The sequence below is a fragment of the Rhineura floridana genome, chromosome 3, assembly GCF_030035675.1.
Source record: "Rhineura floridana isolate rRhiFlo1 chromosome 3, rRhiFlo1.hap2, whole genome shotgun sequence".
Classification (NCBI taxonomy): Eukaryota; Metazoa; Chordata; class Lepidosauria; order Squamata; family Rhineuridae; genus Rhineura; species Rhineura floridana.
Genome location: NC_084482.1, coordinates 198,182,175 through 198,207,944, shown reverse-complemented (window position 1 = coordinate 198,207,944; position 25,770 = coordinate 198,182,175). Strand labels below are relative to the sequence as shown.

The 25,770-nt window shown below is 44.5% G+C and overlaps 2 protein-coding genes and 1 non-coding gene across 7 annotated transcripts in view; 1 reads left to right on the top strand and 2 right to left on the bottom strand.

Annotated features, from left to right (window-relative positions):
* The window catches only part of PRRC2A (proline rich coiled-coil 2A), a 39,541-nt gene extending 36,776 nt beyond the window's left edge, over nucleotides 1–2,765 (bottom strand). For 2 of the 4 annotated variants that reach the window (XM_061619400.1, XM_061619405.1), the window contains exon 1: nucleotides 2,472–2,764. The gene's annotated coding sequence lies outside the window, so the exon portion shown is untranslated. Of the gene's footprint in view, nucleotides 1–2,127; nucleotides 2,220–2,471 lie in introns of those variants that run through there. The other 2 variants (XM_061619406.1, XM_061619401.1) reach the window with 2 other exon arrangements.
* A 4,658-nt stretch (nucleotides 2,766–7,423) lies between these two features.
* AIF1 (allograft inflammatory factor 1) lies at nucleotides 7,424–24,496 on the bottom strand. Of its 2 annotated transcripts, none has more exons than XM_061619399.1 (6): nucleotides 24,349–24,496; nucleotides 22,428–22,489; nucleotides 21,000–21,066; nucleotides 17,872–17,913; nucleotides 11,458–11,620; nucleotides 7,424–7,610 (listed from the first exon to the last, which is right to left on the bottom strand). In XM_061619399.1, the coding sequence occupies exons 1-6, from the start codon at nucleotides 24,359–24,361 to the stop codon at nucleotides 7,523–7,525; spliced, it is 435 nt and encodes a 144-aa protein (XP_061475383.1). In that variant the 5' UTR covers nucleotides 24,362–24,496; the 3' UTR covers nucleotides 7,424–7,522. The 2 variants fall into 2 exon arrangements, with proteins under 2 accessions (XP_061475383.1, XP_061475382.1); XM_061619398.1 differs by lacking the exons at nucleotides 7,424–7,610; nucleotides 11,458–11,620 and adding exons at nucleotides 13,705–14,829; nucleotides 16,839–17,010.
* LOC133382528 (5S ribosomal RNA) lies at nucleotides 9,462–9,580 on the top strand. Its single transcript, XR_009761980.1, has one exon. It is a non-coding gene; the product is annotated as a 5S ribosomal RNA (ribosomal RNA).
* Nucleotides 24,497–25,770: the final 1,274 nt, after the last annotated feature.

Here is a 25,770-nt window from a genome sequence, read left to right as displayed (position 1 = left end):
CAACCTCCCCCTGCCACATTTAGCCTACCAAAATGAACATGGAAAAACTGAGATCCAATCCTATGGGAAAACTGGGGGGAATGGAACAGAAAACACCCCCAACATGCTGTCCTCTCACAATTAGCATCAGTAACACTGTAGATTTGCATTAGAGGGGCTTAATATTTAGGGCAGATGCAAATAACAGCAAATTTGCTTATCCTGAAATGTAAGATCTAGCAATTTCATTTAATCGCTAATACTTTATTGAAACGACCATTCCTTTTTTGTGCACAGTAAACCTGATAAGGACCAAGTTATTCATCAAAATGTTGCCTGGGCTTTTGTTATCTATTTTTTTTGGGGGGGTGTAGCTTGAGTGAGAAAGAGAACCCCATCTTGCTGCATAAAACACATCCTACATTTTGAAGATCACCCCATTTAGAGACTTGTGGTTCTGAAATGAAAGGGAGCCATATTAGCTCCCTTTTTTTGTCCCCATACACCCTTTCAAATCACTATCACTCCACCCTCTCGCCACAATGCTGGGAAATTTGAACTCCACTTTTAACTTAAATTAATTCCGGCTGTGCCATTAAAAATAAAAAGGGGCATGTACACTGCAAGAGGCCATTAATATTTCCTAACCACACTTAGTCATGGAGTCTCTTCCCTTTCCAACTGACTTTGTGGTTAAGAGTACTATAAGAAACACAAGGCTTTAGATTAAAAGGCACACCCCTCCTTTCAATGGAACCTTCAACAAGATGAATTGATCCCTCACTAAACAGATATATTTCTTATTTAAATAATCTCTAAGCACAGATATTGGCACTGTAGCACTAACATGCTTGGATTTTCACTGTTACCCCAAAACCATCATAAAACTGCTTCAGTTTTTAATAGGTTTTGATTTTTAAGTGCAGCTGCAGTAAAATGGGTTTTTATGTAAGGATCAACGGCTCATTTCACAATTAACACAGCTGTAACTTCATGACTACCTCAATACCGCCCTTATTTAGTGCATTTTCTCAATTCACGGGGGTACTAATATAGGCAAGGATCATTTAGTTACCCTAATCAAGTATCAGCGCTGCTGCCTTAAATCCTTTTTAAAACCTATCCCCCCTCCCCTCATCTATTCTTACCTTTGAATTTTTTTCTTTAAAAAATGTTTTATACACTATATTGAACCTGAAGGCAAAGATTGCCTTGAAAATAAATGATATAGGTTATGTACTGCAAATCTCAGTACTACAATACCATGCTTGAAATACAACACACACACACAGCAATTTCTATCAAATTATATCTCCCTTTATAACGTTTTGATTTTTCTAGTAGTCTTAGTCTCTCTCTCTCTTTTAAGAAAGGCCACTATAATAAAATAGATTTCAATCAACTCCATCTCCTCATTCCAGTAGCATTACATATTCCAGATGTCGATACTATACTGAAGGTATGCTGGGGTGCAAAAGTGATTCTCTTCCTCCTCCCCCCGCCGCCGCCGCCAGTGGCATTTGGGATCCGAGAAAAATCAAATCACCCTTCCCCCAATAGAAATGTTACGGAAATCATGGCAAAAATAAAGGAAGAAGATTCAGCCCCAGGGGCCTAAGTTTCTACTTTCCCTCCTTAAAAAATAAACTAGCCTTTTCTCCACTTAAATCTCAATGTAGATGTCATCGTAGGTTCTGATGGGGAATCTTTTAGACTAAATGGGGGTGGTGGTGGTTAGAAATAGGAATCTCAATTTCACTGGCACCCCCATCCCCACTATAGCCTCAGTACTTCAGACCACCATTAAGATGGATACTGTACGATTAAATGACTTGGGTCGCTTTTAACCTTCCCCCCCCCCAAAAAAACCCAAAACAAAACACACATGCACCTGCCCCAGAACTATCTTGGCCTCTCATTTCCACACCTCACTCCCTTCTCTCTCCAAACATATTCGCCCCCTTTCCCCTCCATTATCAGGTGTCTCGTGAAATGGACTCACAACTGAACTCCACCTCAAGCCTCAAACTCCTGAAGGCCTGTTACCGTCTCTTGTCAATGACGTCCCCCCCACCCCCAAAAAACAACCCCGGGGGTTTGGGCGTGAGAGCAAATTCGGGGCGCGGGTGGGTTCAAAGACAAGGGCACCTCTTTTGGTCAGCCCCCTCTCCTCTTCGTAGGCGGCTCGACTTGGGGACAACAATTAGGCGCCCAGCTACCCTCTATTGGGGCAACTACCCACCAGGAGCAACAAGGGCAGCGCTTTTGGAAGGGAAGGGCTGACTGAGGGGAGCGGACAGTGAGGCCCAAAGGGAGGATGGATGCGGATTCAGCTTCGGGAGAGATACCGAGGAAGATGAAGTAAGGGACAAGATGGCGGAGGCCTGAGCGTTCTACCGGCTCAACCCGACCCATTCTCCCTCCTCGCACTAGCGCTGCTTTCTGAGACCTTAAGCAGAGGCTTACTGGGAACGAACCAGACTGATACGCACCTCGTCGGATCGGGCTCGGTCCGCTCTATCCGGATACGAGCTTCCCGGGGGCGGAAGGGAATCCTAGACGGAGGATGGAGGTGGATTACGCTTCCCCCCCCTCCCCCTGGTTTGTAATTTGTCCAAGGCCCAATGTGGCAGCCTCGGCGTCTAAGCACCGACTAAACGGCCATCCGGGTCCCAGACGGCGGCGACGAAGCCACGCCCCCTTACGCTAGATGGGAGGTGTGGCTAAAAGGGCAAAACCCGGAGGAAAGACGTTTGAAAATAGAAAAGGGGTGGATAGGTGGGTGTACGACTGAGTTCAACTGGCAGGCGCTGTAAGGCGGGTTGGCGACTCAGCATGCTAATTTATGCAATGACGGAACAGCTTCTGATGAACGGAAAGGGCTGCTCTTTCCATCACTTACTGCACAGGAGAAGGTGGTTGCATTTATTTAAATAAGGACAGTTGGGGAATTATTGAATTGAATTGCAACAACGTGTTGCAAAAACAGCAAACCGACTAGAGAGGTGGTGATCCTGGACTTTTAAGTGACGCCCAGGAGCTGGTAGGAGATGCGTGTGTTGTTGAACTACCTGGGAACAGTGACTGACCATGGTGCTACCAAATTCAGCATACACGCAAGCAGATAATTGCCAAAAAAAAGTTCAATGCAGTCGCATTTGACTTCAGAAGAGGCAACTTTCCAAAAAGGAGATTGAAAGGGAAAGTGAGGGGGTTCAGTTCTTCCTGGGGGTTGTTCACAGTCACAATATTAAAACCTCAGTTGGAATGTATGCTGTAGATCAGGAAAGTTACCACCATGGCCAAAAGGATGCCAGCATGGTTAATGAACAGTGTCAAGAAAGCTCTTAGAGGCAAGGCTTTCTTCAGAAAATGGATGAATACTAGTTGCTGGAAACTATAGGATGAGAGATTGTTCTTGTGCTCAGGTTGTGCTTGTGGGCTTCCCACAGGCATTTGGTTGGCCACTGCGAGAACAGGATGCTGGACTAAATGGGCCATTTCCCTGATCTAGCAGGTTCTTGTAGAAGACTTATCCAAATGAGGAGAGCAAAAAGAAACAAACTTTGGCAAAAGAAATGTAAGAAGAAAATAATGGATGGAAAGAGAGGGAAAAAAGGAAAGCTTTGCTAAAAACATAAAGATCAACAAAAAACTTTAAATACATGAGAAACAGGAGACTAGCTGGTGGCTGGACCCTTGTATGCTGGAAGTCACAGGTGAGGAGAGTCCTCTTGCACTGAGATCCTGCTTTTAGAGTTCCCACATTCATCTGGTTGGCCACTGTGAGAACAGGATGCTGGGCTAGGCGGGCCTTTGGCCTGATCCACCAGGGCTCTTCTTAAGAACATAAGAACATAAGAAGAGCCTGCTGGATCAGGCCAGTGGCCCATCTAGTCCAGCATCCTGTTCTCACAGTGGCCAACCAGGTGCCTGGGGGAAGCCCGCAAGCAGGACCCGAGTGCAAGAACACACTCCCCTCCTGAGGCTTCCGGCAACTGGTTTTCAGAAGCATGCTGCCTCTGACTAGGGTGGCAGAGCACAGCCATCACGGCTAGTAGCCATTGATAGCCCTGTCCTCCATGAATTTGTCTAATCTTCTTTTAAAGCCATCCAAGCTGGTGGCCATTACTGCATCTTGTGGGAGCAAATTCCATAGTTTAACTATGCGCTGAGTAAAGAAGTACTTCCTTTTGTCTGTCCTGAATCTTCCAACATTCAGCTTCTTTGAATGTCCACGAGTTCTAGTATTATGAGAGAGGGAGAAGACCTTTTCTCTATCCACTTTCTCAATGCCATGCATAATTTTATACACTTCTATCATGTCTCCTCTGACCCGCCTTTTCTCTAAACTAAAAAGCCCCAAATGCTGCAAGCTTTCCTCGTAAGGGAGTCGCTCCATCCCCTTGATCATTCTGGTTGCCCTCTTCTGAACCTTTTCCAACTCTAGAATATCCTTTTTGAGATGAGGCGACCAGAACTGTACACAGTATTCCAAATGCGGCTGCACCATAGATTTATACAATGGCATTATGATATCGGCTGTTTTATTTTCAATACCTTTCCTAATTATCCCTAGCATGGAATTTGCCTTTTTCACAGCTGCCGCACACTGGGTCGACATTTTCATCGTGCTGTCCACTACAACCCCGAGGTCTCTCTCCTGGTCGGTCACCGCCAGTTCAGACCCCATGAGCGTATATGTGAAATTCAGATTTTTTGCTCCAATATGCATACTTTTACACTTGTTTATATTGAATTGCATTTGCCATTTTTCCACCCATTCACTCAGTTTGGAGAGGTCTTTTTGGAGCTCTTTGCAATCCCTTTTTGTTTTAACAACCCTGAACAATTTAGTGTCGTCAGCAAACTTGGCCACTTCACTGCCCACTCCTAATTCTAGGTCATTAATGAACAAGTTGAAAAGTACAGGTCCCAATACCGATCCTTGAGGGACTCCACTTTCTACAGCCCTCCATTGGGAGAACTGTCCGTTTATTCCTACTCTCTGCTTTCTGCTTCTTAACCAATTCCTTATCCACAAGAGGACCTCTCCTCTTATTCCATGACTGCTAAGCTTCCTCAGAAGCCTTTGGTGAGGTACCTTGTCAAACGCTTTTTGAAAGTCTAAGTACACTATGTCCACTGGATCACCTCTATCTATATGCTTGTTGACACTCTCAAAGAATTCTAATAGGTTACTGAAACAGGACTTTCCCTTGCAGAAGCCATGCTGGCTCTGCTTCAGCAAGGCTTGTTCTTCTATGTGCTTAGTTAATCTAGCTTTAATCATACTTTCTACCAGTTTTCCAGGGACAGAAGTTAAGCTAACTGGCCTGTAATTTCCGGGATCCCCTCTGGATCCCTTTTTGAAGATTGGCGTTACATTTGCCACTTTCCAGTCCTCAGGCACGGAGGAGGATCCAAGGGACAAGTTACATATTTTAGTTAGCAGATCAGCAATTTCACCTTTGAGTTCTTTGAGAACTCTCGGGTGGATGCCATCCGGGCCCGGTGATTTGTCAGTTTTTATATTGTCCATTAAGCTTAGAACTTCCTCTCTCGTTACCACTATTTGTCGTAGTTCCTCAGAATCCCTTCCTGCAAATGTTAGTTCAGGTTCAGGGATCTGCCCTATATCTTCCACTGTGAAGACAGATGCAAAGAATTCATTTAGCTTCTCTGCAATCTCCTTATTGTTCTTTAGTACACCTTTGACTTATTCTTATTCTTATGGGGCGATGGCTGTTCCATAAAGTGGAACTATGTGTGGACAGTCCAGTAATCTATACACCACGAAGGCACTATTATTATGTCAAGAGCATGTTGCATAATACACCTGTAATAAAACACGCTGGAAAGAGTCTCTTTTCGAATCTTAGAACATCAGGTGAAACTGACTGGCAGTTGATACAGGGCAAACAAATGAAAGCCCCTTTTTCACACAAACGTAATGAATGAGCTGCTCCAAGGTGTGATGGTGGGGCCACTGCCTCCGATGGCTTTGAAAGGCAATTGGTTACATTCATGAAGGAAGACAGGTCTGCTAACGGCTATTCGGTTCAATGGCTGTATGGAACCTGAAGGCAATATGCTATCTAAATACTAGTTTCTGGAGAGCAACAGTGAAGAGTGACTATCGCCTTCATGTTCTGGATGTGGGCATCCCAAAAAGCAGGACTCTTCTTATGTTCTTAGATTGGAAGTGGAAAATGGGAAGCAGCCTTCTACTGAGTCAGGCGCATTGGTCCATGTAGCTCAGTATTGTCCACACTAACTGGCAGAGGCTCTCCAGGGTTTCAGGGCAGGGGGTCTCTCCCAGCCCTACCTAGAAAGGCTGGGGATTGAACCTAGGACCTTCTGCACGCAAGGCAGATGCTCTACCACTGAGCTAGGGGACCTTCGCCTCCTAAGATGTCCTATAGAATCCTACCGAACGTATGAAATTCTACACCCCTGTTTCAAGCAGAATACCCAGCTTCAATGGAGCAAGGAGGGGGAGGAGGAGAGGATTCTGCTCAGCCTTGTATGTGGAGCCCTCCCATCCCTTTTTCTCCATAGGGCAGACATGTTGGAAGGACCCTTATTGGTTCATATAAGAAACCATTAAGAAAGACTGAAGAGCATCAATAACATTTTCCCTGTTATTCTCAGTTATGTTTTACTCTTCATTCATTGTAATAAGTAATAGTTTCTGAGGTGGTTTCAGTCCCCCCCGCCCACACACGTCCTTATTTTGGGCGCTTCCAGACTGCTGCTAGTTTCGGGTGTGAAATCACATACAGTACCAGCAAATTCAGGTTGCGCAGTTACTATTGATTCAGAGCTCTTACACAACCAACCTGCTTTCCCACAACATTGGACTTTTTGCCTTGAGGAAAGTGATTGGAAAATGCACAGGACAGTGTAGGATAGGACTTGATTGACACAGTCAGTGGAGACTAGTGGCTGTGCTGTCAGTGGGGCAGTGAATCCACTCCAGGTTTTCGTCCCAACTTTGAGGGAGCTGTCCACAGTGCTGATGGCAGTTGTAGTCCAAAACATCTGGAGAGCACTATATTGGCAAAAGCTAGTGTGTAGGATTGCAGTGTTTGGCCTAGAGCTGAAATAATATACCCCAAGATGGGGAGCCTTCCAGAAGTTGCTGGATTACTGAAGTCCAGCAACATCTGGAGGACCACAGGATCCTTACCTGTGAACTCCCACTGAACTCACCAGGACTTACTTCTGAGTAAACACAAACAGGACTACACTGCAAATATTATTTTTTGTATTAGGAATGATATATGTTCAGCTGTTGTTTTTGGTGAATTTAATATATTTTTTTAAATGGAGAGAGAAAAAAGTAGAACTGAGAGTGTGACCTTAAAGGGAAAATGCCTTCACTCCTCCTCCCCCCCCCAATTTAATGAGACAGAGTTATCTAGTGGGAGGACTGTAACAATACTGTTTCAAATGAACCACTTTATCAGGGCATATTTTTTTACAAAACAGGCTCTCCTGTGTCAAAGACCTCCAGTAATAACTTGAAGTGGGGGTATTTTTAAGGAAGATCTGCAATTATTTTCTTGGGTGGGGGTCCAGCTGGTTTCTCATCCTTCTCTTTGGCTTTATCTTCGTACATCAGAATTCTACAGAAATAAGGAAATATGAAATCACAAGTGACACCCCTTCTTATATCCCTATACATTTTTTAAAAATGAAAACAGGATTTCAGGGTTAACATCCCTGACAGAGTTTATTTATTTATAAAAATGCTTATACACTGCAATTCCATAAAAAATATAAAAGCGGTTTACAACACACACACAGTGCCTTGCAAAAGTAATCAGACCCCTGACCAATGCTCTTGTATTACTGAATTACAAATGGTACATTGTGATTTTGTTCTGTATGATATTTTATTTTGAAACACTGAATCTCAAAATCAGTTATTGTAAGGTGACATTGGTTTTATGTTGGGAAATATTTGTAAGAAACAAAAAACTGAAACATGTTGCTTGCATAAGTATTCAACCCTCACACATTAATATTTGGTAGAGCCACCTTTTGCTGCAATAACAGCTTTCAGTCCTTTGGGGTAGGTATGTATCAGCTTTGCACACAGTGTCAGAGGGATTTTGGCCCATTCTTCTTGGCAGATTTGCTCCAGGACATTCAGGTTGCTTGGACATCACTTGTGGACCACAATTTTCAAAGAGTGCTACAGATTCTCCATGGGATTGAGATGACTGGGCCACTGTAGGACATTCACCCTTTTGTTCTTGAGCTACTCCAATGTTGTCTTTGTGCTTGGAATCATTGTCCTGCTGAAAAGTGAATTTCTTCCAAGCCTCAGTTTTTCAGTGGACTGAAGCAGGTTCTCTTGCAGTATTTCCCGTTATTTTGCTCCATCCAAATGCCCAGTCCCTGCTGATGAGAAGCATCCTCACAGCATGGTTCTGTCACCATACTTCACTGTAGGGATGGTGTGTCTTGAGGCGTGGGCAGTGTAGGTTTGCGGCACACATAGCGCTTTGAGTTTTGGCCACAAAGCTCTATCTTGGTCTCATCTGACCACAAAATCTTTTCCCACATCACAGCTGGGGAACTCTCATGTTTTCTGGCAAACTCCAGGCATGCTTCCAGATGGTACTTTTTGAGTAATGACTTCTTTCTTGCCATCCTCCCATACAGGCCAGTGTTATGAAGAGCTCTTGATATAGTTGACTGGTGCATCATTACTCCACTCCCAGCCACTGAACTCTGTAGCTCCTTCAAAGTGATTGTTGGCCTCTCTCTGGATTCTCTCACAAGTCTCCTTGTTTGAGCGCTGAGTTTTGAGGGACAGCCTTTTCTTGGCAGTGCCTGCGTGGTGTGATGCAGCTTCCACTTCCTGATTATTGATCCAACTGTTGCTCACTGGGGTATCCAAACACTTGGATATTATTTTGTATCCTTTTCCTAATCTATGCATTTGTATTACATTATCTCTCACTTCAGTAGAATGCTCTTTGGTCTTCTTTTTCCTTCAGATCCACAGCCTGACCAATGATCCTTCAACAGTGGGGTTTTTATCCTGACAATGTGACCACAATTTTAATGGTTCACAGGTGGAGGCCAATGGTAAGGTAACTGTTCTCGACAGGGCATTTTCTTTCATCTGTGTAAACTGGGAGCTTCCACAGCACAGGGGTTGAATACTTATGCAAGCGTTTTAGTTTTTTGTGTTTCTTATAAACATTTCCCAACATAATACCAATGTCACCTTACAATAATTGATTTTAATTTCAGTGTTTCAAAATAAAATATCATAAATGTAAATGTACTGCCTTTAAGTCAATTCCAACTTATGGCGACCCTATGACTAGGGTTTTCATGAGGCTGAGAGGCAGTGACTGGCCCAAGGTCACCCAGTGAGCTTCATGGCTATGTGGGGATTCGAACCCTGGTACAGAATGAAATTATAATGTATCATTTGTAATTCAGTAATATGAGAGCTCGCCTACAGCCCTACTACCCTGGACATGCCCGATCTCATCTGATCTCGGAAGCTAAGGAGGGTAAGGCCTGGTTAGTACTTGGATGGGAGACCACCTGGGAATACCAGGTGCCGTAGGCTTAGAGGAAGGCAATGGTGAACCACCTCGGAAGACCTCTTACCATGGAAACCCTATGAATATATCCAAAAAAGATTCATAGGGTCGCCATAAGTCATAATCGACTTGAAGGCATATAACAACAACAATATGAGAGCATTGGTCAGGAGTCTGATTATTTTGCAAGGCACTGTATAGAATGAACCAGGTTGCTAAGACACCTCCGCCTCCCCTTGCCCCAAGTCGTTAGGGCACCTTCCCCCTGCCCATGCCCCAGGTCTCCAAGGCACCTTACTCCTTCCCCATACCCTAGGTTGCGAAGGCAGCTCCCCACCCTGCCCCTGCCATGTGCTCAGTGACACCTGCCATTTTCCTCCCTGTACATGGTCTGGAGGAAAGGGAGGCCTTTGTTGTTGCAACGCTGAGGCCTCCCATTAAGGTCGCCACCCGCCCACTTGCATTCCTTCCTGTTCTTTCTCTGAGCCAGCCTTTAGCCCAGCATGGCTGGGCTGATGTGTGCTTGTTCACTTTCTTTCTCTGTCCTTCCCACCACCCCCGGCTTTTTTTACTGCTGCCTGGGTGCTCCCCTTCTTTCCACTGTGCACTCACTCGCCTTCTTTCCCCATCCTTCCCCCCATCCCACCCCTGTTTGCCTTGTGCCCAGGGTGGCTGGGTCACACTGGAGTTCACTTAGCACCACTGGAGTTCACTTAACAGACTGCAGCATGATTCTTACACCTTTATATATATATATATATATATATATATATATATATATATATATATATATATATACATACATACACACACACACACACACACACACAGTATTATATATATGATGCCTTATAAATTGCCTCATGATAATTGTTGGAGCTGTGGTAATCCACCCATGTGGAACATAGGAAGTGACCTTATACCAAGTCAGCAATTATTGCTAATCTGCTACTGTGAAAGGTTAAAGGTGTGCCCCTTTAGCATATATCTAAGCTCTAATTATTACTGACTGTAATTTTTGCATCTCATTGCCATTCAGCTCCCACCTTTCAATTTTCTACTTTATATACGTGCCAGCTCAGATTCATTTGATGAATCTGATGAAGTGGGCTTGAGTCCATGAAAGCTTATTATGCAAAGTCTTTAAGGTGGCACAAGGCTCTTTGCTTAAATAGCTGGAGGTGGCCTGACAGGAGCAGCCTCCCGCCCTCCTCGGTTGGATGTGAGGTCATCAAGGTCCAGGTGTCCCTGAAGGAAATCAAAGGGCTGGCAGTCTTGAACTTGTGCGGGAAGACTGACTTGCTCTCTGTGCTGAATCCAAAGCTATAGCTTTGGGATCTCTCCTAGAAATCTCTGGTTGTGTTCAACTAAATTCTACTCAGAGTAGACCCAGTGAAATTAATGAACCTAAGTTCAGGTGTGGGGAACCTTTGGCCATCCAGATATTGTTGAACTACAATTCCCATCATCCCTGGCCATTGGCCAGGCTTGCTGGGGCTGATGGAAGCTGTAGTTCAGCAACATCTGGAGGACTAAAGGTTCCCCACATTTACTGTTAGTCACGTTCATTAATTTCAATGGGTTTACTCTGAGCAGGGCTAGCATTAGCTGCAACCCTTAATGGGGGGAGCAAGATCTAGTGTAGTGTTAATGCTGTGAGTGCTTCCAGTTTTCATGCTTAGCCTCAATATATGAGCTGCCCTGAGTGCCCTATTGTAGGATAGAAGGGCGGGATAGAAATATTTTAAATAAATAATAAATAAATATGTAAATAAACCATATGTTACAAAGACAGCACTGTCTCTAGCAGCCTTCCTTCCAAGGAAACCAAGCCCAAGTAAAACATACGTGCCTCTGAAATCTCTCACTGTTTGGAAGTTGGGTTGTGCGTAACGACACTTACATTTTAAGGATAGCCGATCGCTTGCCCAGCATCATACGGACAAAGTCCCTGTAGGAGATGGTTTCACTCATACCTCCCGTCACCTCAGTGATCATCTTCTTCAGTTCCAGGTGGGTCTTTGCTGCACCCAGTTTTTCCAACATACGCTTTAGGGCCATGATGTCTTGGGGGATAGGCAAGACAGCAATACAGAATAACTAGTGTGGACTAGCACAGACCCTGCCCAAAAAACCCTCTGAGAATGAATATTTTAAAAATAAATTGAGGCACCGACACTTTAGAATTTCCTCCTCTTAAATATTGGATAGGCACCATCTCTGTTATCTTTTTGGTGCCTACTAAAGACCTTCCTCTTTCAACAAGCCTTTTAAGTAGAGACCTTATCCTAGTCTGTGTTGTAATTGCTTTTAAATATCTTTTTAAAGCTTTTTTAAAAAAATGTATTTGAAATATGTTTTGTTTTAATATATTTTAGAGTGTTTTGTTTTTGCTGCCCTGGGCTCCTTCAGGAGGAAGGGCGGGATATACATTGAATAAATAAATAAATAGATATAAGTGGCAAGCCCCCTCCACTCACCCACAAGGAAGTGAGCACAAAGAGTCCATCAAGCTTTTCTCCTTGACCATGCTTGCTTGGGCTGATGGGAGTTGTAGTTTAGCAACACCTGGAGGGCCACAGGTTCCTCTTTAGAATGGCCAGATGGAAAAAGAGGACAGGCTTCTGCACTTTGAATAAGGCCACTTCCAGGGTGTTTCTTGGGGAAGGGCTATAGCCCAGTGGCAGAGCATCTGCTTAGAATGCAGAAGGACTTTGGTTCAATTCCTGGCATCCCTGGGTTGTTATGTGCCTTCAAGTCGACTATGACATATGGCGACCCTTTAAATCAGCGACCTCCAAGAGCATCTGTCATGAACCACCCTGTTCAGATCTTGTAAGTTCAGGTCTGTGGCTCCCTCTATGGAATGAATCCATCTCTTGTTTGGCCTTCCTCTTTTTCTACTCTCTTCTGTTTTTCCAAGCATTATTGTATTTTCTAGTGAATCATGTCTTCTCATGATGTGTCCAAAGTATGATAACCTCAGTTTCATCATTTTAGCTTCTAGTGACAGTTCTGGTTTAATTTGTTGTAACACCCAATTATTTGTCTTTTTTGCAGTCCATGGTATCCGCAAAGCTCTCCTCCAGCACCATATTTCAAATGAGTTGATTTTTCTCTTATCGACTTTTTTCATTGTCCAGCTTTCACATCCATACATAGAGATTGGGAATACCATGGTCTGAATGATCCTGACTTTAGTCTTCAGTGCACTGGGAAAGTCCTCTGTCTGAAATCCTGGAGAGCCACTGCCAATTGGTGCAGACAATATTGAGCAAGATGGAGCAATGATCTGACTTCATCAGCTCCTATGCTATTTTTGGCCAGATTCAGTTTGCATACCAGCAAGTTCTCATTGCACAATTTGGAGCTCTTGCACTACAAGGTTTTGGCCCTACATATGTCCCTACAGAGCTCAGGACCAGGTTACTTGAGAGACCACCTTGTCCAGAAGCGGTTCACTGGGTGGGGTGTGGCCACTATGCAGTGGCGACTGGTGGCTCCATGTCAGTGGGGCAGTGGAATCTGCTCCTGGTTCGACACTTTAGACAGCTCCTTGAAAGTTTGGACGAAAACTGCCCCACTGACGTGGAGCCACCAGGTGCCACTGTCACTATCCTGGCTTCCCAGCAGGAAGGTGGGTGTTGGCTATCGGGAGGGAGAGGGGATGAAGAGTTTGGTGTGGGGCAAATACACTGGCAGAGCCATTCCAGTGCTCCTGCTGCTGCACTTGCACCCCAGCGACCTCCCTGTTGCCTTTTCCCTCCTGGAAACCAACAGTCACCCACCTGTTGGGAAGCTAGCAGCTCTGTCCCAGCTGGCAAAAGCTGCTTCTGACATTATCCTTATATACCTAGTAGGTCCTGCAAGAGAACTTCTCCTTCGAGTTCCAAAGATATCAGAAGGCCACTCCACAGTAACTCGGAGCAGGGCTTTTAGTGTGGCTACCCCTGTTCTGTGGAATAGTATTCCTGTTGAGATACGACAGGCGCCCACTGCCTGCACTTTCCGGAAACAACTGAAGACGTTTTTGTTCCAACAAGCTTTCTCAGGTGGATGAATAGGCCTTTGCCATGGGTGTCCACTTTGCAATGTGTTTAACTTCATCTTTGGTTATTTTTATGTCGTTTTAAACTGTGTTTAGGTGCTTCTATTATCACCTCAATAATTTTATTTATTTATTTACGTGTGAAATTTATATTCTGCACTTCCTCCGAAAGGAGACCAGGATGGCAAACACACACACGATAAAACAATAAAAACATCTTTTAAAAAATTATAATACAGATGCAGACTGGGAAAGATCTGTACTTAAAAGGCTTGTTGGAAGAGGAAGGTCTTCAGTAGGAATGGGATCCGTTGGCCAGTGCCAGTTTGAAAGCATTCCGTCGACCTAACAGGCTGGTATCAATTTGAGTTCGTTCTTTGTCTGCTATCCATTGCTTTTACCAATCTGTTTTTTCCCCCTCACAAAAAATATTGGTATTAATATAAATATTTTAAAAGGAAATATTGATGGTTTGAAAGGCAATATAAATAAATGTATTGTTCTTAATACTGATATTTTAGAGGCTTTTTTTTTTTAAATGACCATTTTCAAAAATAGCCATGGACAGTAGTGTTGTGGCAAATTCAGTGCAGGGTCCCTTCATGATAGTCACAGCCATGCTCCCTTCTAAGATGATATAACAGTCTAAGATTATAGAATAATCTGCCCAGGCTTGAATACTGCTTTCTGCTTCTCTATTCCTGTCACCATTTGACTGTCCTTTCTCACTGTCAGAGATATTGCTTGAATTACTGAATTCAGTGTCTACACATTTTCTCCTCCTGCTACCAAACTACTTGATGATGTAGATGGCATGCTTTCATCAGGATTCACTGTCTTCTACAATTATAGAATTCTGACTTTCCAAAACTTGTCTTGGCTTTTGGAAGCACAAACTAAAAAAGGCTTGCTTGCAATTGACACTCATTGGAATCTGGATAATTGACTCAGAAAGTCAATTGGCTCAGATAATTGACTACAGCAATTAAAAAAACCAAACTTTTAAAAAACTGCTATGTGCGTAGGCTTCCTCCTCCCCTCTTTCTCTGGGGGCTTCTTTGTTGCTGGGTTGTGACAAATCCTGTTTTTCCTAAATGAAGGAATTCACACTCTCAAAGTAGACATTTGTAACCTTTTGAACGTTGCCACCTTCTAGAAGGTAGGAAAGGATTTTTCCACCCTCTTCTCCTATCTCCCTGTGTCACCCTCTCTTCCTTCCACACATACCTAGAATATTAGAAAAAGACAGAGGTTTTAGCCCATTCAGGCAGTTTTTAATCATCATCATCTCATTATGATATTAGGTAAGGAACTTCCTTTGCTGATTCCCTTCTTAGCTGCCATATTAAGACTCAGTAATTGCTTATGAATTTTAGGAGGAAATTAAATATGGAAATTCCTGATCCTAACATCTGGTGTTGGCTGCATCACACACATTCTTAGGCATATTCATTTGCATTTCACCTTACCATGCACAATACAACATCGTTAAAAACTGAAACACCATCACACACATACACACTTCCACTCTTTCCAAACGTATTTTTTCCTCTCTTTTCCTCCTCCCCTTCCCCAGCTGTTGGCTTTGGGCTGGAACAAAACCACCCATCTTCCCCCTTATTTTGCTGCTGGGTTGAGAATGACATCCTTATTAATGCCTTCTCCCATAACAACAAACTTTCCTAGGAGCCAATCAGCATGAAAGGGGAGTGAGGTAGCTACTGAGAAGGGTCTTCTCAGTAGCTGACTCACCTCCTTTCATGCTTATTGGTTCAAAACAGCAGGAAAAGACAAGGAAGCATATTAAAATACTCTTCTCAGTCACTCCCCTTTCATCCTGATTGGCTTGTAGTATGTTGCTGTTGTTGTTATGTGCCTTCAAATCGTTTATGACTTATGGCGACCCTATGAATCAGTGACCTCCAATAGCATCTGTCGTGAACCACCCTGTTCAGATCTTGTAAGTTCAGGTCTCTGGCTTCCTTTATGGAATCAACCCATCAATATTTTGAAGTTGCCTGATTGAAAATGTCCCATTCCCATCCATTTTAATTCACTCATGCCAAGTATTGTAATGTTGATATGGTCCATTTCTTTCTTGACAATTTCTAACTTTCCCTAGTTCATGCTTCTCATATTCCATGTTCCTATTGTGTGCGTCATACAACTCCGAACTCTCCTTTCGCATCTGTGCGCATCAGCCTCTGGGCTTCCTTTCGGCTTTGACCCAGCTGCGTCATTAGTCACAGCGCTACTCGTACTTGTCCTTTGTTCTTCCCCAGTAGCTCAGTGAGTGCCTTCTGACCTGGGGGTCTCATCTTCCAGCACTATCTCATGTTGCATTTTGGATACTCTGTTGATAGGGTTTTCATGGTAAGAGGTATTCAGAGGTGGATTACCATTGCCTTCCTCTGAGTTTGGATGCATCTTAGTCTGGTGTGTCAGCTTTGACCATTCTGCCTTGGGTGCCCCTGCTAGGAGTCTAGCCTCATGGTCTAGACTCCTGACGGCATTGCTGTCAGCTTCTTCAACACTCTCAAACCCCCTCCCCATGTTAAGGTGTGCATCCTAGAGGGGGATATGTAGAATGCTAGGGGTGTGGTTATTGGGGTCATAGACCCCTTTTGGGAGCAGGGTCCTGGCAGGGTCCCTATGTGCAAGCCAATCAGTGTGAAAGGGGAGCAAGTTAGCCACTGAGATGAGTCTTCTCACTTGGCTAACAACATGCTTTCCTTGCCCTCTCGAGCTGATTGGAGCCACAGAGTGAAAAGAGGTGAATCAGTCACTCAGAAGACTCCTTTCAGTAGCTAAGACACACCTCCTGTTTCATGCTGATGAGCTGCTAGGGTAAGTGAGAAGTGAGCTTCATGGCTAAATTCCTTGGTCTCCTGAATCGTAGTCCCGCACCTGGCTTCATTTCAGAATTCTTAAAATCAAAATGTTTCTCGCACCGTTTAGCCCCCAGAGAGACAGTTTGAGCAGGGGCAAGTTTTATTCTGGTTCTATAATTCTGTAATTGCAGAAGAAATGGTAAATCCTGTACTTCTGAATTTGCTACTGTACTACTGAGTATGCTGGAGACTGGGACCTGTCCTCCCCAAAGTAAGGGGTCTAAGACCCCCGAGATCCTGGCAGTGGAAAACTGCTACATAAAAATCCAATCTGCAATGATAGAGAATAAACAAATAAATGGAAAATTCTGTACCAAATCCAAATTGGGCAGAATTCTAGCATACCCATAGTCTTCAGTAGGTGCTGTACAGACAACAGACAATGCCTGTCTAATATTTAAAGGGAGGGAGTTCCAAAGGTGCCACGAGGCTAAAGGTCCAATTTCTATATTGGGTGGAATGAACTTCCTGGTAAGATGGTATCTGCAGGAGGGCCTCATATGCAGAGTGCAGTGATCTGTTGGGTATATAAGGGGTAAGATGATCTTTCAAATACATACAGAGACAATATATGTGGAAGATGATTAGTAAATAACAAGAAGAAAACGAAGAAGACTGCTCCCCAAAAGATCAGACTTTTTGCAATAAGGAAAGATGGGAAAACACACTGGAAAGTGTGGGATAACATTTGCTTAATCTTCATCTAATCTCCCTGCAAGCAAATGCTCAATGAACAAGTTGTCTGGAAGTGACCTAGGTGAGTAGAAGGGGGAATTTCAGCAGGTGGAGCTTGCATAACAAGGTGTGGGAGCCCTGTTCACTTTTGCATCTGGGCACCCTATTCTTCTTACTTGCTAGTGCAGCATTGGCCACGATCCCCAGCACCAGTGGCTTCCTGAATATACAGATGTAACCAGGAAGAAGTCTTCTCATCTCTGTTCTAATTACAGCCACTTCGTCCTAGTCTGGGCCCTGTATTAGGCTATAGGAGAGGAAGAGACATGGGACCGCAGCGCCTCTACATTGGCTTTGCCGAAAGACCAGCAGCGTTTGGCTCTTCCTCTTCTTTAAATCTTTCCATTCCAGCTAATCGTTACGAGAACGCTATCGCTCAGAACTAGCTCCGAGTTTGCTGTTTTCCTCTTCCCTTCCAATCCATGTTCCTTTTGTGTTGTGTCTTTTAGAATGTAAGCCTGAGAACAGAGACCATCTTATCACTGATTACTGAAAGCCACTCTGGGAGTATTTTTTTAGTGGAATACTGAGGTTAAAATGTGATAAATAAACAGATTTATTAATTAGGAAGCAGGAATGGCTCTGGTGCTATGTTTCATGCACACACAAGCATGAACCCAACACAGGAACAAAACTTACCCACCTATGTCACCTTGTGCATTGAGGTCAAAATCCATGTATTTCTCTGCAAAGATTAACATAAGCAAACAATCATTGCCCTGCTAATTTAGACATGAAGTCTATCTAGACCAGCATATCTGCTTCCCAACAATGGCCAGCTACATACCACTATGAAGGCCATAAACAGGGTGCAATGGAGGTACTCAATCTTCATGATTTGTTCCCATCATGTGGTATTTCAAGATATACTGCACCTGAACATAGAGGTTCTAGTCTTACCTCTCCCAAAACAGCTACTAGATCTATGCTGGATAGATTTGTCTCATTCTTTTTTTCTAACAACTTTGTTTTTACATACAATCGATGCACAATCTACATATCCAAAAAATAAAAAACACCAATATTTAAATACTTTATTTAAAAAAAAATAAAATTAAACCATTTTACTATTACAAAACTAGAATAACTTTTATTATAAATAGATAGAAATATAGCGATTGCTTAATAAAGGGAGCAGATATTTTGACTGGTGTCTGACTTGTTCTTCATTTTGTTTAAAGCTTTCAACTTTTCTTTAAATGCATTAATTTTGTATCTTCATAAATACATAGAATCCATTCCCTGCCCTGAAATTCCCAACCTTTTTTTAATAGAATGAGTTACCAGGTTCCACTTGTTTATGCTTTCTCTAAACCTCTCTCCCTCTTAAGTATGAAATGGAAATGGACTGCCTTCAAGTCAATTCCGACTTATGGTGACCCTATAAATAGGGTTTTCATGGTAAGCAGTATTCAGAGGAGGTTTACCATTGCCTTCCTCTGAGGCTGAGAGGCAGTGACTGGCCCAAGGTCCCCCAGTGAGCTTCATGGCTGTGTGGGGATTCCAACCCTGGTCTCCCAGGTTGTAGTCCAACACCTTAACCACTACACCACACTGGCTCTCATAGTTTAACAATATATAGCTGTTTCCATACTTTCCTTATTTGATCAAGTTTGTTAGGGTTCTGATTCCACCCCTCATGCCCTTGTATAAAGTATTCTAGGTCGGGTGATGATATATAGCAGGTGTGGGGAAACTTTGGTCCTCCCAGTGTTGGTGAACTGCAACTCCCATCAGCCCCTGCAACCATGGCCAACATCTGGAATGCCAAAGGTTCCCCACATTTGATATATAGTCTTATTCTTTTCCTAAAAACCATCTATAGTAGCAACCATTAGAAACAGAAGGTTGGACGGGACCTTGGAGGGGTCAGAGGGTACCCCTGCTCTGCACATCCTTCATTTTTTGCAATGCTGAGTAATTGTCATGGGATTACACTACAAAGACAGTTGTGTGTGATGGTGTTATATAATGCCCACCACTCTGCTAGTCTGTTTTGTGGTTTTTTTAATGGCTTTCTTATATCTTTTTTATTTTTATTTAGAAGCATATATGAACTACTTATATTAAAAAAAAACACCTCTAAGCTGTGTTCTCAAAATAAAACAATTATAAATAATACACAAATAAAATTTACTGGGCTGAGTGCTCTTTTAATATTTTTTGCTAGCTGCTGTTATTTATCAACTGTATTGTGATAGTGTGTTTTTAGTTTTAAATATGCTGTTTTATATATTGTTAATAATCAGTTTTTGTGAGCCCCCTGGTAAGGAAGGTTCTCCTGAAAGACAGGATATGAAACCATTATATAATTAGTCATTGGAAACTGGTGGTTTCTATGTCAGTGGGGCAGTGAATCTGCTTTGTGAGAGCACCTTGGACAGCAGCTTTCAGCATGCCAGACAGCTCCTCGAAAGTACAGAAAAAACCCTGGGGTAGATTCACTGCCTCACTGATATTGGAGCCACCAGTTTCCACTATACATAGTTCAACTCTCTACTCAGTGCTGGAGTTTTGCAACTGACAGATGGCAATCAAGCCTCCGATTAAATACCTTCATCCGGTGCTGCCTGTTGCCCATTGTGGCTTGTAGGGTGGAAAGCAGGGAGGCCAGCAGTAGGTGGGGCCAAAGCCAATGACAGGCAGAGTCAACTCATTCTAGCTGTGCCCTCATCTTCCTCCTCTCTGCTGAGTTCTACAAGGGGCAACACCGAGATGAAGGAGAAGGAAGCTGACAGCCAATGCCACCCCCTGACTGCTTGTAAGGAAGATGGCAGGCAGGTGGGGTCTGTCTGCGAGCAGCCTGAAGTTGGTAGGGTAGTGCCCCATATGCCCTAATGAGCCAGTCTCTATTGCCTCCAGGGAAGGAAAACCCGCCACCTCCCAAGGCCTTGAACAGCTCTGACTGTTGAGAACTTCTTCCTTATGTTTAGCTAAAGTGAAGCAGCTACGGCTGGTCCAGGGCCCCACAGTCCATCTCAGGTGATGGGAGGCATGCGCATTCAGTGCACTGATGTGGCAATGCAAGAGGTGACGTGACCAGGCATATTTAAACATGTGCCAGCTGCGCACACATGCAGCGTGGTGCTGCCTGGGAGAGTGGAGCTCCCACTCTGCAATCTGTGCTACCATTCAGTTGCAATTTCCAATTATACCCCACGATACCCCAATTAGACCCTGGCAGGGATTGCAGAGAGGGAGCTCCATCCTTCCAGCCTTAGCTGTGGAGGCCCTCAGCCAGTGACCAACCTGGTTGCCTGCTGGCGCCAGGCCTGACGATGTTATGGCTCCCCATCTGTGGAATGCACTTGCCGGTGAGGTCAGCCTGGTGCCTTCATTGACATGTTTTCAGCGCCAGGTACAGACTTATATTTTCCCCCAAGCATTTGATAGACTGAGATTATGTTGTCTGTTATAAGTATGCTGCCAAAGCTTCCTGTGGCTGCATTGGGGGTGTTGTTTATTTATTGTTTGTTTTTTATAGCATGATATATTTGTTTTTGTTTTTAACATTGTTGTAAATTTTGGGTAACAAGTGACTAATAATAATAATAATAATAATAATAATGGAATTATATAGTATCCAATGAAGTTCTAAATGAACAGGCTTAAGTTAGTCATGCCTATTAATTTTAATTATTCTTCTCTGAGTAGGATTAACATTGGGTACAGCCTCAAATATTTTTAATTACCCTTTTCTACAAGGACACAGTGCTTATTTCTCCATTCCACCTGCCCCATAACCTCATGTTCTCCATCAGTGCCACTCACTCTTAAATATTTCTAATTTTTCAGCAAGGTCTTCATCAGTGCTGTATTTGGGGTCATCCATGAATTCCTGTAGAAAGGGAAAAAAAACACAACCTGGTTAGGATAGAAACAGCTAGCCAAATGGGACACAATGCCCTTATATAGCATATCCCCCCCCAGATATTATTATTATTGTTTATTAATTTATATACCAGGCCCAGCCTCCAAGAGGTCTTCTGTATCTTTAAAAGTTGTGCAGGGGGAAGGGAGAATTCCACCTTGTGGTTTTTCCCATTACAGGGTTGCAAGAACACCTGCACTTGGCTGACTTTCTCTTTTCCTAAACATACAGAATCAGTCTCAGGCCCTGAGCCTGCCAACCCTACCATTTGTCCATCTTGTTGCCTACACTGACTGGCAGTGGCCTTACGTGGTCTCAGGTGGGGATCTTTCACAATCCTACCTGGGTATGCCAGTGCCTCAGCATAGGACCTTTTGCATGCAGAGCACATGTTCTGCTACTGAATGATACCTGCCCCAATTTAAAGGACCATGTGTATGAAAATGAAATGAGCTGCCTTCAAGTCAATCCTGACTTATGGTGACCCTATGAATAGGGTTTACATGGTAAGCGGTATTCAGAGGGAGTTTACCATTGCCTTCCTCTGAGACTGAGAGGTAGTGACTGGCCCAAGGTCCCCCAGTGAGCTTCATGGCCATGTGGGGATTCGAATCCTGGTCTCCCAGGTCATAGTCCAACACTCTAACCGCTTAGCCATTTATATATTCATCCATTTAACTTATTTGATGGGGGGGGGAAGCAGAAACATTTTTTTGAAGTAGTTGTAATACTGCTCTGGGGACTGGTCTGTGTGTGCATGTGTGTGTGCACATGAGTATCATGGTAATGTCACAAGCGCTAGCCAGTCAGTGTCATACATAGCCAGCTTCTTCTACAAACTTATAGAACCATTTTTAAAGGAGCTTGAACCTCAAGAACTGGGGTGCGGAATCTTAGACCCAGGGCCAAATGAGATCCTCCAAGTCTCTCTGTTTGGCCCTTTGGACCCTCCCCACACCATACCCCCCTTCTCTAGGCCAAACCCCTTGCAGACTCTGCTTCACACACCCCTTGAGTGTTTTTGTCTGGCTGGAATGCGTCCGTCAACCCTGATAACGTCCTTTGTTTGCCTAGATGGAGGATATTTTACAAATGTAAAATTTACACTTGTTGCTCCACTCACTTTTTCCCCCTCTGGCCCTGCCCATCACTGCCATGTGGCCCCCAGAAGGTTGCCCAGAACAGAATGTGGCCCTTGGCCTGAAAACGCTCCCCACCCTACTGGAGAAGGTAAGGACTGTGTGCAGCAGAACAGCTTTCAATCTGATTCCCGAGCAATCTCTACTACAATTCTCTTCCTCGTCCGCCATGTTAAGGCACCACCTTACCTTGTTGAGGGAGTTCAGGAATTCCTCCTGCTGGGCTTTTAATACTGCAAAAGCTTTTCCTCCTAGGAGGAGGAGGAGGAAAGGGTTAATGGGCACGCAGAGACATCTCCCTGACACCCTCCCTCACCCTACTCTTGCGTTGCTCTGAAGGCTCCCAGGTTCTGCCATTTCCTGTTTCAGACGCAATTTCCTGACCGTGGGGGTGGGTGGGTATGTGTTTAATTTCTGTAGACTGCTTTACTTTTCAGCCACTGTGTGTAGTTCAGCTAACCAAAGAGGAACTAGTTCAAATTTCCTGACTCTGGCTTCCCCCACCCCCCTGCCTACCCCAAATAGCAAAGGGGAAATGGAGGGATAAGCAGCAGCAGCAGCAGCTAAAAGGAATGAGATGTCATGGTTGGGAGGGGAACATAGAGGAGGTGTTTGCAAAGCTGGGGGAGGAGAAAACTGGGTTAAGGGACACTTTGAGGCAGGGTTAGTCAACGTGCTGCCCTCCAGATGTTGGCCTGCTGGCCATGCTGGCTGGGGCCAATGGGAGCTGAGTCCAGCAACATCTGGAGGGCGACAGGTTCCTCATCTCCAGCCCAGCTCTAAGAACTTACAGCCAGATCAGAGTCACGACTTGGGAGCCTGGGCTTGGCAGACTGTGGGACAAAGACCTTCAGAAATTCACACTTGATCAAAAGAGGCAACTTAAAAAAGGAAAAGAAGTTGCAAGTGCAAAACGTAAATAATACGAATGAGTGGCTTGTTTTTTTTAAGTCAGATATTTAGCTCCATGATTTTCAGCCCTGTTTGGGTTGGGAACCCCTGTAACATGTGATAGATAGCCTGTAGAATAAGTGTGGGGAACCTTTGGCCCTCCAGACATTGTTGAACTACATTTCCCATCATCCCTAGCCATGCTTGCTGGTGCTGATGGGAGTTGAACTAGGGCAACATCTGGAGGACCAAAAGTTCCTCACACTGGCAACAGTGGAGATATCTCTGTGGAGATAAGCGGGTGGCCATGTTTATACTTTTATGCCATGAAATGCTGCAACAGGTGATTTCATGGCTTTATTTATTTACTTGATTTATATCCCACCCTTTCTCCCAGTAGGAGCCCAGGGCGGCAAATGAAATTCATACTGAAATTTATATTCCTCCAAGGAGCTCAAGGTGATGTACCCAGTCCTCTCTCCCAGTTTTATTTTCCCCACAGCCCTGTCAGGTGGGCTTGGGAGGGTGTGTGTTTTCCGTCTCCTGCTATTTCCCAGTGTGAGAGGTTAGGCCAGCCTTTGCCAACCTGGTGCCCTCCAATTGTTTTGGACCACGACTCCCATCTGTGTTGGCTGGGCTTGATGGGAATCGTAGTCCAAAACATCTGAGGGCATCAAGTTGGTGAAGGCTTGGTTAGACTGAGAGACGACGAATGGACTAAGGTCACACGATAAAGATACTAAGCTACGACACCCCCCCCTCAAAAAAAACATGCCAGGCTGTTTTTTCTTTTTCTGTTTGGTCAGTCCCTGCTCGACAACCCTACCCCGCTCTCCCGCTTCTTATCAGCAGTACCTTTATGGATTTCCTCCTAGCCCTGCCTTGAGTGCCTCTGTAGTTTAAATGAAAATGGATGGGAGCCACTAACCTACGGAGGCGCCCAAGACAGGGGTAGGAGGAAATTCGGAAAGGTGCTGCTGTCCGTTTGACTGCTGCTAACATTTCCTCCATCCAAACCTCTCTCCTCCTACACCTGTCTTCACCTTTGGATACCTGCAAGCTTCTCTCTCTCTCTCTCTCTCTCTCTCTCTCACACACACACACACACACACACACACACACACACACACACACAAAGGGCAGGGGTGATCTCTACTTCTCAGTGCTCTTTCTGGGGCCCCGTTGCTTCAACTAAGATGATTTCCTGAGCACCCAGTACCTTGTGGATTCATTGGCCTCCTCGTTTTGTCTTTTCCTCTGATGGTTTCCCCTTGATTCCGAGACACTGTCCTTCCTCTGGTAGGGCCTGCTGAACTGATTGCCTCCCCTCCTGAACTGCCGCCTCCTTCCCCACAGTGTGTATATCTATCTGTCTATGAGGCGGCTGCTTCCTCTTTTGCTGGGGGAAACCACAGTTCATTGACACTCACACGTAACATGTGGAGAACAAGAGAGACAAAAAGGGGTTTTTTTTAGTGGGCTTATGCTGTAGAGAGGAACGCCTGAGAAGGGAAGTAGCAGCCTCTCTTCAGCAGAGAGCAACATGGATGTTTGAGGCCAAAGAGCAGTCTGGGGAGGAGTTTGTTGTGATCCTGGGATGCCATATAGACAACCTTTGCCATAATACGTCTTTAGTTTTTTACCATTTTGAGTACTGTTCACACACTTTTGTCATGCTTGTGTGGGTAGGGGAAGGGCCGTAGCTCAGTGGTAGAGCATCTGCCTTGCGTGCAGAAGGTCCTAGGTTCAATCCCCAGCCTTTCTAGGTAGGGCTGGGAGAGACCCCCTGCCCTGAAACCCTGGAGAGCCTCTGCCAGTTAGTGTGGACAATACTGAGCTACATGGACCAATGCGCCTGACTCAGTAGAAGGCCGCTTCCCATTTTCCACTTCCAATCTAAGAACATAAGAAGAGTCCTGCTTTTTGGGATGCCCACATCCAGAACATGAAGGCGATAGTCACTCTTCACTGTTGCTCTCCAGAAACTAGTATTTAGATAGCATATTGCCTTCAGGTTCCATACAGCCATTGAACCGAATAGCCGTTAGCAGACCTGTCTTCCTTCATGAATGTAACCAATCACCTTTCAAAGCCATCGGAGGCAGTGGCCCCACCATCACACCTTGGAGCAGCTCATTCATTACATGTTTGTGTGAAAATGGGGCTTTCATTTGTTTGCCCTATATCAACTGCCAGTCAGTTTCACCTGATATTCTAAAGACAGGAGAAATACGCTGTTATTCAGACCTGGCTTTGGGGAGATCCTGGGCAAGTTGCCCACAGTGTCCCCCCCGGCCTATGCCACTTATTAGTTGGGGGAGACTGTAAGCCATATATAAGCCATAAGTGGTTTATCACCGGACAGTTCTGGGCCCCCACATTGTGCATATACTAGCCATTACTGCCCTGTTAATGTGCATGTTTTCAGGGCTGGTGTGGCGTCCTTAACAGGGTGACACAAGCTAGTACAGTGTTCTTCAACCTGTGGCGCTTCAGATGTTGCTGGTCTACAACTCCCATCATCCCCAGCCAACTTGGCCAATAGCTAGGGATGATGGGACTTGTAGTCCAACAACATCTTGAGGGCCAAAGATTAGCCACCTTGTAAAGGGTACTGTTACATGGCATTGGATAGGTGCGG

Bases quoted from the DNA above. Each gene is read 5' to 3' on its own strand.
- AIF1 (XM_061619398.1), bottom strand. The intron at 21,067-22,427 runs GTAAGGTGGTGC...CCCTTTCTACAG, and splicing joins TCCTGAACTCCCTCAACAAG to GAATTCATGGATGACCCCAA. The intron at 17,914-20,999 runs GTGAGTGGCACT...TAATCTTTGCAG, and splicing joins AAAATTAGAAATATTTAAGA to AGAAATACATGGATTTTGAC.